General features: G+C 54.5%; 1 protein-coding gene across 2 annotated transcripts in view; it reads right to left on the minus strand.

Annotated features, from left to right (window-relative positions):
• Positions 1-12600, minus strand: part of Sh3pxd2a (SH3 and PX domains 2A) — a 200343-nt gene that overhangs the window by 120744 nt on the left and 66999 nt on the right. For both annotated transcript variants that reach the window (XM_023715639.1, XM_004631506.2), the window contains exon 3: positions 7386-7461. In XM_023715639.1, the coding sequence (XP_023571407.1) occupies positions 7386-7461 (76 nt within the window). The remainder of the gene's footprint in view (positions 1-7385; positions 7462-12600) is intronic.

Consider the following 12600-nt stretch of genomic DNA (forward strand, 5'->3'; position numbering starts at 1 on the left):
GCCTGGCTGGGCTGCTGAGGTCCCTCTGAGCCTGGCTGGGCTGCTGAGGTCCCTCTGTGCCTGGTTGCACTTGCTTGCTTTCTGCATTAGCGGCTACACTCTCTACTGTATAATGACCATTTCCTCCTGGGAAGCTTCCTCGGGCCAGCAAACTCGAGATACACAGGAAATTTACTCCAATCCCAGGATGGGCAACAGGAGGTGGATTTTCCACAATGGTCTTTTAAAACAAGGCAGAAAGTTCCACGTAAACAGGAGGCTGCCCTCAGAGGCTGCTGACCCCACCACCCAGGCCCATCATCCAGAAGCCATTGATTGCTACCCCTTCTTTACTTCCGCAGCACAAGCAGCCCCAGAGGGCACCGGATGCACTTACAAGACAGTCCTCCCGGGTTTCTGCTGTATCCATGGTGTCTGCAGTGAGCGGAAAGCCTTAGAGGATAGGGGAGAGTCTTGCCCTGGAGCGATAGCAGCAGGTTTGCACCAGCCTTGGGAAGGAGGGAGTGGCCCTCTCAGCAATAGCAGGACAGGTTGGCTTCTCAGCTCTTATAAAAGATGAGGGCTCCTGAGATCTGGGTTCTTCTAATGTAACCCGCTGAGTCTGCAGGCGCTCATCAGAACCCCTCCTGGCACCCCCATGGAACTTGGCAATGGGATTGACGCCAACTGGGGAGAAATTTTACCACTGAGCTGTGATAAAGCCTTCCTCTGGAGGAGAAGCGAGGCTATGCGAGAAGAGGGACCAAGGGGGAGGCTAAGGGGATGATGGGGAGTAGAAGTACCCAGCACGTTATATGCAGGTGCATAGCCAAAAAGAGGGTCTCTCATCTGTATAACTAACAGGCACTAATAAACAAGATTTTTAAAAGTTCAGACCCAGGACTCTTATTTATGTTTTCTGTGGCATCCAGGAAATCACGTTAGGCTCACTTACATGGCTTGCACACAGGGCAAGAGCTGAGACCCTTCACAGTTCTTCATAGCGCCACTCCTAGCCCTAAGGACCTGGATCAAGGTAACCGCCTGATCTCTAAACTCTATGTCTACCCATTTCCAGCAAACTAGGAGCATCCTTAAATTCTAAAAATACATGCAATCAAAAGAACAGACTACCACTTAGGGCGGCCAAAAGATGATGTAACTTGTGCCAAATTAGTACTGCAAGTTTCGCCCATTTTTGCCTTCTTGTTGGAGGTAGAAAGCCCGCAGTGTGGCCCGGGCCGAAGCTCCTCAGCCTCGGCTCCCGTGCTTGCTGACGGCACTCTCCAGCCCCTGCCGTCGAGAGCACACCCTTGGGCCGGCTGGAGCGCGGCGTGCTGAACTGTGCCACTAGCAGGCTCCGGCTTGGGCTAACACACCGCAGATTACATAAGACACCACCACTTGGGGAGCGGCGTGGCGGTGAGAGACTGGCTGTCCCTACAGCGGGAGAGATGCCACCCACTCTGCTGTCCGGTGGTGCCAGTGGAGGGGAGGAATGTAGCACACCTGCATTTTGTAACATCTTGTGAGTCTATAATTATTTCAAAATAAAAGGTTCAAAAATGTGATGTAAAAATAGCCAGCCTTGTTAGACGAAGACTAAAGACACTGCCCTGAAAGCCTGGCGGGCCCTGATTTTTAATCATATTAAAGCAATAATACACTTAACTTGCTTAGCTGTAAAAAGAAAAAGTCTGTCATTAGTGCTCATGACCTCTCCTACTCAGCAGACTAAGAGCCCTCCCAAGTCACCTGCGCCTTTGTGAGGTCTGGGCCACCTCCCCACTCCCAGACGGGGTCTCCTGATGCATGTGGCTATGGTGACAGTCGGGGAGGGACTGTGGGTGCTGGGTCTCAGGTCCTTCACTTGGAATGCACCAGAGGCAAGAGAGGAGTGGCAAAGACAGAGCCAAGATACAACGGGCTGTGGCGATTCCTCAGCCAGGGCCATATGCAGGGGTGACAGGAATGGTGGCTACACAGTGCTGGGGACTGACTGGATTCTCTCTGAAATGGGGACACTGCCCTGCAGTGAGACTGGAGTGTGTGGAACAGCTATGGCCAAGCCAGGAACATACTAGGCGTTCAACAAAAGGTGTCTACACGGGATGGAGACTGATCACAAGGCTTGGCACAGCACTGGCCATGTGCCAGCCCCATGGCAGAAGCAGGAGAGAAACAGACAAGGGCCTTGTCTCAGAGGGAGCCCACAAAGCTTAGCCAAAGAGACAGTGTGTCTCCCTGCTGTCTCATACCGTGGGGCTTGGAGGCAAGGCCTGGGGAGTCCTGTCTTTGCCCCTGCAGATACTACTGCTCCCAATGTGGCCAGGCCTTGGAGGAGCTCTCAGCCCATGTGGTAGGAGGCCTTGCTGGAGAATTATGTGTCCACACACAGGTTTCATAACTTCTCCTTGTTCCTCCACAGACCACATAGGCCTCAGAGACTGCTGATTCAGGGCTGTTCCCCAACCAAAACAGGTTTGATCAGCACGCAAATGTCAGTAATTGCAGTGGCCCTCCCCACCACCTTGTTGGGGCAGCTCACAGACACCTCAAGCACTACCCCCTCCCTGGAGCCATGCACAACACCCTGTCTATTCCTCAAGAGCCAGTGTGCACCATCTGGGGTCGCCTTCTCTGAGGAATGAGCCTCCATCTTTGGCCACAGGCAACAGCTGGGAACTCCCCATTTTTAAGCCCCAAAGCTTGATTTGAACTTGGGTCACATCCACCTAGACATCTCTCGAGTCTGTGTCTGCTCCTGTCCTGGCTCCTATGTAGGATTTGCTGCCAGAATGTGCCTGGCAGAGAGAAAGTCTGTAAGCAAGGGTTCTCTCTCTTCTTTCAATTGCGCTGCTTCCTTTAGCACCAGCACCGGATGTCTACGAGGCCCTGGCCATGAGCCTGCAGCCGGCTGGCCAGAAGGAGTAAGAGGACCGATGCTACAAACACTTCTGAACTTTGAGGCAGCAGAAAAGTTTGTTACAGACCAGCATCTCTAGAATTCAAGCTGAGGGGCCAGGGAGATGGCTCAGTAGAACAAGCACTTGCCTGGCAAGCACAAGCACCCGAGTTCAATCCCTGGTTCTGCAAAAAAAAAAAAAAAAAAAAAAAATAGAATTCAAGCTGAAACCCTTCTGGAAAGGACGTGTGCTCTCCGCTTCCTCTCCTTGGGCTTTCCCTGTACTGATGTTCCTGCTAAAGCAGAAGGCTGGCACAGCTGTCCCCAGGGCTGCCTGTTGACCACCCCCTCCCCATGTGGTAAGAGCATTCCATTCTCTGGGTTTAGCCAAGTCCCTAATGCCATCGGTGAGCCCTAGGGAATCAGAAGGTGGCTTTCAGAGCTGTCTCCAAAGGCAGGGAGGTGGACACAGTGGCTCAGATGACACTGCAGGTGGTGGAAGCTTCCCACAGCTCCCAGTGGCCTCCCTTCCCAGACACATGGCCTCAGTCACTAGGGGCCCCTCTGCCCACACTGCACCCGTAGGCTGCCGCTGCATCCCTGGATGGAGCAGTGTGGGTTCCATCCGCCCCTCAGAGCCTCCGGGCTGAGGTCAGACGAAGTGGCATCACACCTCTGCCTCATTCCTCCATCCACCCCGTCCTTCTTTCCTCCTTGCTATGGAAAATTCACAGGACAGCAAGCCCTCCAAGGCTCACTTGCTCGAGCTCTGCCAGGGCGGCTATGGTCGTCCTGTTCTTCTCTGATGCCCTCTCCTCTGGGGGCTTCCCTGGATCCAGGCGTGGGGTGGGGGTCTGCATGCTCACTTGGCTCTTCCAAGCCTCGTTCTGACTGTGTTGGGTTGTTTGGGCTCTGTTGTTTTCCTTTGTGCCCAAGGCGCAGAACTGTAGAGCTAGTAGAGCAGGAAGGGGCTAGGGCAGCTGTCAGTGGGCAGGAGGAAGCCAGGGATGCAGTGGCAGCAGTGCCCACTCTGAGGGCCTGAAGGAGACAGTGCAAGGCAGAATGCTGCCCAGGGGAGGGCAGAGCGGAAGCACAGCAGGAAGGGACAGAGCTCCCTTTTGCTGTCTGGGCTGAGTGGGCCTCGCTCCTCGTGACAATGCCCCACTGTGCACGGGCACATTCACATGGGCATGCCATGACCTTGCCCAGCAGGTGGGAGTAGGGTGGGCAGGTGACTTTCTATACCACCAGCTGCCCTTTGTCACACATTGGCGTGACGCAGGCACTCAGCCCAGGACATCACGCAGCTGCTTTAACCCTCGCTGCCCTCCTCTAGTAGCAAACCGAGCTTCAGCCTCACTCAGTTCCATAGTAGTGGGGGCCTTGCACCCTGGGACAGTGGATGTGGAGGGCAGCTGTGGCCCAGATGTGGGGATCAGGAGTCCCAGAGCTGGCTCTACCTCCTGGCTATGTTGCCCTGAGCAACTCATCAGCAACCTTGGGCCTCAATCTCCTAGTCAGCATAACAGGGCAACAGTGGCTCAAACAGAGCTGCAAGTGCAACTGCGGTAGAGATGCTAGGCATGTGTCTCGGTTACTTTCTGTCTTAGCTGCTTTTCTTTCCTGGCTGAGATGAAATACCTGACACCCAAAGCTAAAGGATCAAAGGTTTATTTGGCACACAGTCTGTAGAGGTCTCAGTCCTTCATCAGCTGGCTCCAAGGCAGGGGAGATGACAGGCATCAGGGGAAAAACAGTTCACGGTGGGCAGAAGGCAGTGAAGCAAGCAAGAGGCAAGACGAGCCTTTCTGCCCCTTGTACTGCATCCAGGTTACTGGGGTTAAGGCAGTGCCAAACCAATCAATGGACTGATTTAGAGTAATCACCCGCTTTAATCCTAGCACCCCTAATCCTAGCATTGCACCCTGAATCAATCACACACTCTAGATCCGGCCACCTCTGAAAAAGTCCCACCTATGTCTCACAAGGCTTTCAGGGACATCCAGACATGAGCCCTAATACTTTCTCACTGCTGGGACACAATGCCTGACAGCCACAACTCTTAGGAGACAGGTTTCAGTCAGCAGTCTGCTGAGTCCAAGGCAGGGCCGAGAAAATAGAGCTGGTGGCAGAGCAGGCAGGAAGCAGAAGGCAGCCAGGGGAGGAGGAGGGCAAAGCACCCTTCCGGGTCACACCGTGGTACCCTGAGCAGCCTTCACTCTGTAGCATCCTATCTAACTACACATTCATCGGCGGTCTAATTCCCTGAGTACCATCTCCCCATGGTCCAGCCACCTCCCTGAAGTCCACCTCTGAGTGCATGAGCCTTTGGGGGTGCATCGATACAAACCATGCGAGCTTGTGTGAGGACCAGGGGCCAGCCACAGCTGAAAGCACTTGAGGTGCACTGATTTATTCCATTCTTTATAGCAGCCCCGTGAAGTACACACTGCTGTGGATCCCCTTTCCCAGACGTGGAAAGTAAGGCACAGAGAAGAGCATGTAACTAGTAACTGCCTAAGCTAGGGTGTCTACGAGTAAACCCATCAATCTGGCTCCTCAGACACTGGGCCAGGGTGGCAGCGGTACAGAAGCCAGGGCCCCCATCCCACCATCACTCGGGGGCAGCTCCAGGTCTCTGTCATTCAGCTCTCTGCTCTGCGAGCTTCTTGGCCAGTCCCAGCAGGAGTTGCTTGGTAGTCGAGTGTCACGCCCACTTTAGGTCATTCTGATTATGGAGATGACTTTTCTCTCCCCACTGCGACTCCTTAGATGACGCTTTCCCGCCCACCGGCCCGGCCACCCAGCCCCTCCTGAACACTACTGACCGAGTGATGACATGGAACTCCTCCCCAGAGCCCAGCCCAGGATGAAGCAGACGCAGCAGAAGCTCTTTCTGCAGCTGAGGGTCTCATGCTACAGGGCCAGGTCCATCACCTGTGACAGAGCACTGTGCTGGCCGCACATCCCCCGGGGATGCTCCTATCCAGATTTTGTTGGAGGGATACCTAAGGTTAGTGCAGCCCTGGATGTTGGACATTCTGAATTTCCTCAAGACTCAGTGACGGGCTGGTGAGATAGCTCAGCGGACTAAGCGCCTGCTTTGGCAAGCCCAGGGACCAGGGTTTGATCCCCCGTCCCACATGCCATGCTGGCCCCAACCCTGGGGCACGGTGAGTTGGTGACTGAGTCTGGGCACAGTGGCACATGCCTATAATCCCAGTGCCGAGGAGGCTGAAAACAGGAGGATCACTATGAGTCTGAGCTATGCAGTGAGACCTTGTATCAAATACACACATGGGAGGAAAAAAAAAAAAAAGACTCTGTGACAACGCAAGTGAAGCACAAAAACTCCCCAAAGCAACGTGGAGGCCAGGATTGGAGAAGCCACTCACGCTCTGCCTCTGTGGGAGAAGCCAGGGCTGAGACTCCCATGCCCCCGGACTAGCTCTGGTCTGCCCAGGCTGTGGGCTTAGATGCTCAACTGGGTGCTAACAAGCACTTTCCAAGTTCAGCATGAGACTCCTAGGCAGGCTGAACACACTCCTGCCTTCTGCTGCTTCTGAGGATGAGTGGTGCCTGCAGCACACCCAACAGAGGAGCCGCTCCTTAAGCCAGCTCTGCTTTCAAGCCATGGGTGGGTCCAGGCTGTGGACTGGCGGGGTGCTCGGGGGACTGGTCTGGCTGAATACCCTCAAACTGCTGCTTGGTCTGTGGAGTCTGGGCCAGAGTTAACACACAAGGGGAATCGCACCATGAAGGGAGCTCCCCAGGAGCTGGCCAGGCCACTACCTCAGGCAGGGTAGGTTACCAGCAGGGCCAGGAGATGGCTTTGTCCCTGTGGCTCTGGGCAGAGCCCAGGTGAGAGGAGATCAGGGCTGCTGCCTCAGCTCGGCCACTTTTCTCTCTGAGCTCTCGTCTAGTAACAGCTGGAATTGCTTAGTGGAACTCCAAGTATCACCCTCCGGGCAAACGATGGTACACATCTCACTAGGAAGATCTGAATGCCATAACAATCAAGGCAGCCGTCTGTAATTACACCGCTGATCACTGCACAAACTTGAGGAGTAGTCATAGCAGGTCATGGCAAACCCAAGACATTTCCTCCAAATTACACAACATAATTGATTGCCTGAAACAGGTTCCAAAATAGTACTCTGTTATGGCCAGCCTGAGCTGGGTTCAAATCCTGTCTCTGCCAGTTCACGAGCATGCTAACTAAGCTTGCAAATGGGGGCATGAAGTCTAGGGCAGCTCAGGCCCAGGGAGGATACCCAGTTTGAGGATCTCAACTGGTGAGAGTGGAACTTTTCACAGCTAGAAGCCAGGGTCCAGCAAAGCCGGTCCTGGGATGGCAGAAGCTGCTTGGAGGCCAGTGGCCTCTGGATCTCTTGGGGAATGGTCATCATGCAGCTCTCTAGGCCAAACCCTCGGCTCAACAGCTGGCCTCTTCATGGCTGCAGGAATGCCCTTCTCCAGGTCACCCTAGACCTGAGCTTACCTGGCAGGAAGGGGATGATCCTTTGCTTGGGGTCCTTCTGGCCTCCTTCAATGGGGAACTTATCCAGAAGCTGCATCTGCAAAGCCAGCGAGACAGAGACGGGATTCAGAAGGCTAGAACAGCCCTTGGCATCCCTTCCCCACCCTGCTGCACTGCCCTCTGGATCACACGGATGAGTGACGCCTGAAATCCCTCATTTCACAGGCAATTAACCAACCACATGGGGCGTGAGCGGGAGGAGGCGAGGGTTCTCCACGCATCAAGGGGGCGTCTGAACCTCTCAGGAAGGGGAGGCATCGGGAGGCACCCGAGGGAGACGGGGCCGCGGACCGGCAGGCCTTCAGGCCATGCTGCCATGTGCTGCTGAGACAGGACTGCTTTCACACGTCATCTGCGGGGTGAAGCCTTCAGCCGCCAGCTCTTCTAAACTGTCCAGGGCTTGGATGGAAGAAGACCACCCACCTCCCAGAACCGCTCCAGGGAAACACACCCAGATGTTATTTTAATTACAAAACCAAATCTATCCCACAGCTCCCACTGCCAGAAGACCCTCCCCTTCCTGCCTTCCCACCCTGAGAGCACTACTGTTTTTCCAGGGAAAGACCCACTGGAAGAGTTTCCAGGGTTCTGGAGCAACCACTGTTTTTCCTCTGCTACCCTGGGCTGAAGTTCTCTAACTTGGAAAAACACACAGGAGGCAGGACGGACAGGCCAGGGCCCCTGAGTGTGTGTGTGGCTGAGCTTCCTCCCAGGGCACAGGTAGGAGCTGCAGCCAAGAGGCTGGAGCCAGGATCTAGTTCTGCTTCACCAGCTGGGTGAGACAGATACCCTGCCTCACATGGGCCTCAGGTGCCTCCCTGCGGAATACGGAGGACCCGCCACATGGGTGTCTGATGTCCACGCGTTCATTCCGTCCTTCAGCTATTCAGTGAGCTCCTACTTAGAGCACTGGGCATTAAAGAGGCAAAGCCTCTGCCCCCAGGGAGCTGACACCCTGCTGGAGGGAGGCACACAGGAGACAAATACATCCCGTGTCAGGGGCGACGAGAGGGATGAAGTAGGAAAGGCTTCAGAGTAAGTAACTCAGCGGAAACCTGCAGAAACCAGGAACACAAACCTCTCTGGAAAGAGGACATTCTAGGAAAGGGGAAGGGGAAGCGCAGCTGGCCTGGTGTGACTGCGAGCAGAGGATGAAGAGCAGGCAGCGAGGCCTGGAGGCAGGATGGGCCGGCCCCAGGGCTCTGGAGAGTAGGAAGTCCCGGGCTTGTGCACGTTTTGTGCCAAAGAGACAAGGCTTTGACTCAGGCTTTGACAAGATGCCTCCAGCTACTGTGTAGCGAATGGACAGCAGGGAAGCAGGGATGCCCAGGAGGAGCCTGTCATGGTGTCTTAGACCAAAGTGATCACAAGAGTCCCTATGCTGTGTGTGTGTGTGTGTGTGTGTGTGTGTGTGCACGCACGTGCACGCACGCAAGCTCGTGTTGTGTGTCTCCATTCATCTGTGCACTTAGCTCCGACACATGAGTGTAGCACTGCCTCCTGTGCAGTCATGACCCAATACACACGGTTACTTAGAGCTCACATATGAGGCGGGGTCCACGGGTGAATTCCACTCAGAAGAAGGCGGAACTGCCTGGTGATTAGCTTTCACTTCCCTGCACACAGACAGATGGTTAGAAAAAGCTGGCTCATGAGTTTTTAATGTTGCCACTCCAACTCTCAAGCATTTAATAATTCCCTGCACTTAATAATACAGCTGTTGGGCCACAACACGGTAAACATCTACTTAGGATTTTTTTCTTAATTAATACATTTTCAAATAAATTCTATGGCACTAGAATTCCTAAGTTCCACCCTATATTCTTTTGCACATTTCTATATTACATAAGTAACATACTTATTACTTCACTGCAGGAAAAACTAGAAATTATAAAAATAGCAGGTGGTCAAGCAAAGAAAAGAACCACTTCCCCTGGAAGCTGGGGCTCTCTACCCTTTCCAGGCGTTTGCCCATGCCTATAAACAAAATGAACCTGTCAACACTTTTACACAACACAAGCAACATTTTTTGCGTATTAGAGAGTGCTCCCACACCAGCTCCCTGTTCGCAATGCGGAGTGCCACTGTTTCCTGGGCTGTGGTGGCTCACCCACACCCTGGGTGCTGGCTGCTCGGCTGCTTGTGACCTTCCACCATGACAGAGCATGACACTTGGCATCCTTGGCCGCGTATCTGCACTTTCTTACTACCAATGAATTCTATAAAATTTGATTTTATTTTACATTTTATGCCATTTTTAGGTGACTTGAATCTTTTCCAGAACACTGAGCATTAGGAGATGGCTTAGCCGTCCTCGTGTGTCACCAGGCCTGGTGCCACTGAACCACAGCTCCATAGGTCTCTGAGGATGAAGGTGGGCCCAGCACCCTGTCCGGTGGGGGGCAGCCCACCCCCATCTGAAGCCCTGCTCTCAGGAACAGGGGCCAGTGGCACCCAGGGAGCTGTGGGTCCCGGCCCAAGTGCCTGTCTTGCTGAGCTTGAGGATCTGTCTATTTCCCCTCAGCTCTGCACCCCCAAGCTGGTAATCTCTATTCCCTTCCAGGCTGAGTGTACTGAGATTCTCACCCCCAGTGCACAGGTTGCAGGCCAGGAGGAGTGGGAGGGGAGGTACCTTCCTCTGCTGGGTTCCAGGAACAAGGGGATCAAGGGTTGGCACCGAGGCTCCCATAGCTCCAGAGCAGGCCTCGGAGCGCACACGAAGTACCCACGGCAGCAACTGGGCCTGGGTGCCCTAGAGACCCTGCATCTCTCCCCAGCTCTGGGGACTTCTGAATGTCCCCTGGGAAGTGGCCAGGCCAAGGTGAGATGTGACACACATGTGACACGGACCCTGGATTCTTGGGAAGGGGATATACAGTATAAATGCTTAATTCTCATTAAGAATTTTTGTGTTAGCCAGGATGGAGGAATGTGCTCATAATCCTAGCTACTCAAGAGGCAGGAGACAGGACCACAACTTTAAAGCTGGCTTGGGCAACCTAGTGAGGCTTTCTCTCAGAATAAAATATAACGAGGCTGGAGACGCAGCTCAGTGCCAGAGCACGTGCACTGACGGTATGTGTGAGGTGCAACCTCACTCTATTGCTCTTGGTCTTGAACGTAAGGTTTCAAAATGATATTTTAAATATCTTCAGTTATGAAGAAAAAACCTTAACATCAATTTTACCACCTTCTCTTTACATATTTAAGCAGCTACTACAAAATTTTAAATTGTAGACATGTCTCAATTTTACCCCTGTTGGACAGGGTGCTCTGAGGCATCTAGTCCTCAAGGTGGAACCTGGCGCCTGCTCTCCCCTGATTCACCAAGGGAGGTCTATTTAAAAATGCAGTGCTGGCCTCCAGCCAGAAGTCAGCTATGACCCTTTCCTGTGGTTCCCGGCAGACCCAGAGGATACAGAAGGGTGAGGTCATCCCAGAGCCTCAGAGGGGGTGGAGGAGGAGGTCGGGGAGGCTTCCTGGAGGAGGTGACCCAGCTTTCTTGGCAAAGTGAGTTGCATCCCCTACACCTTCCCACCCGAAGGGCACCCCGAGTTAGGGCAGCGGTCATCGGCTAGGCTGGCTGGCTTGGGGTCTCCTCCAAAAGGGTTCCTGGGGTGCTTTCCCACTCTTCTCATACCGATAAAGCCCATCTGCTGGGAGTCCTGGGTTGAGGGGTTCGCTTGTGAGCTCCCAGCTGGCTGGCTCCCTACAACTAGGCTGCAGGTGCTCAGCCTAGCCCCGTGGTCACCTCTTCCTCCATCACGGCTGAGCCAGCGGAGCCTGGGGTCAGGATGCTTCTCCATCAGCTGTCCCCACAGCCCCCTGCCTGGAAGAAGAGGGAGCCCAGCTAACTGGTGGGCATTTTCTGTGCCCACAGTTCACCTTTTAAATAAAGCGAACTCCCTGGCTCTGACTCTGGAGGGAACAAATACAGATGGCCCCGTGAGGGGCCTGTGTGTGGCTCCAGCAGCGCAGGAGGTCACAGGATAGCAGCTCCACCCAGTGGCCCAAAAGACAGCAGGATGTGGGCCACAGGACCATGTTGACACACAGCGCAAATGTTCCCCCACCTGGAGCACGTGAAAGGCTGATGGCACGAGACCGTCCCCTCCAGGCCTTTCCCAGGAAGAAGCAGGGTGGGGTGAGCAGAGGGAAGGAAGGCTCGCCCGGCTGCTGGCGGAAGTACTTCTCCTGCCCTACCCCAGTGCTCGGCCTCCAGCCGGACGACAAGCGGCTCCCCGCACCAGGGTCCTTCTCGCACCTAGATCAGAACTCTGCGGCGGTGCGGTGGACGCAGAGCTGTCTAGGGCTGCATGGGGGAAGGACAGGGTAGCTCAGCTCCAAGAGCCGGCTCCAGCCGCAGAGGGCTGCTGCAGCTCTCCAGGGCCAGGGCCAGGGCCCAGGCAGTGGCCACTGGGAGGAGGAGGACGGCGGTCCACTGGGGCAGCCATAAGCCAGGAAGCCCACTCTGGCCCAGCCGCCTGACGGAGGGCGGAGCTCCCAGATCCTCCAACCTTACTCCCTGCGGCCACTTCCAGCTGAGGAATAAAGGAAGTATTACCAGAAGCCAGTGGGTTCCTAGACTTGGAAATTCCCTTAACAAGAGACAGGGCCACCCAGTCTCTGAGGGATATAGAGGTTCCTTTGTCCCTGCTGTTCACGAGGGCCTCGTGGTTCCTGTGTCACATGCTGAGGAGCATCCATGAGCACCAGGAGACAGAGCAGGGCACAATAATGAATGTGGCTTTTCTTCAAGTGCTCCTCCCCGGAGGCCGGAAATGTGCTTCCCTCATGCTTGTCTGCTATTGATGGCCTTCGAGGTGACACGCTCCAGACGCTTCCTTGACCTTCCCAGCTGAAGTCGGGCCTCCTTCCTTTGAATCACAAAGCACTTCAGGCTTATTTTCGTGCCTCCCCCACGAGATGAGGTCTTCATGATTGACCCTTGTACAAGTTCAGCTCCTTGCCCAGAGGAAGCACCCAGCACCCTTGAGTGGTCTTGGACCCCTGTCGAGCCAATGGGAGGACAGGACGGCACCGCTAAAGTAATTATTAGCCAATCCCTATTTTTAGGGGAAGGGGAGTTCAATGGAGTTTTCTGTTCCAGTTGTTGTGGCCTGGATCTAGATGTGTCCCCAAAGCCTCCTGTGGTCACAGGTGGGGCTTTTGGATG

The sequence above is a fragment of the Octodon degus genome, unplaced genomic scaffold, assembly GCF_000260255.1.
Source record: "Octodon degus isolate 3935 unplaced genomic scaffold, OctDeg1.0 scaffold00042, whole genome shotgun sequence".
NCBI classification, from domain to species: Eukaryota; Metazoa; Chordata; class Mammalia; order Rodentia; family Octodontidae; genus Octodon; species Octodon degus.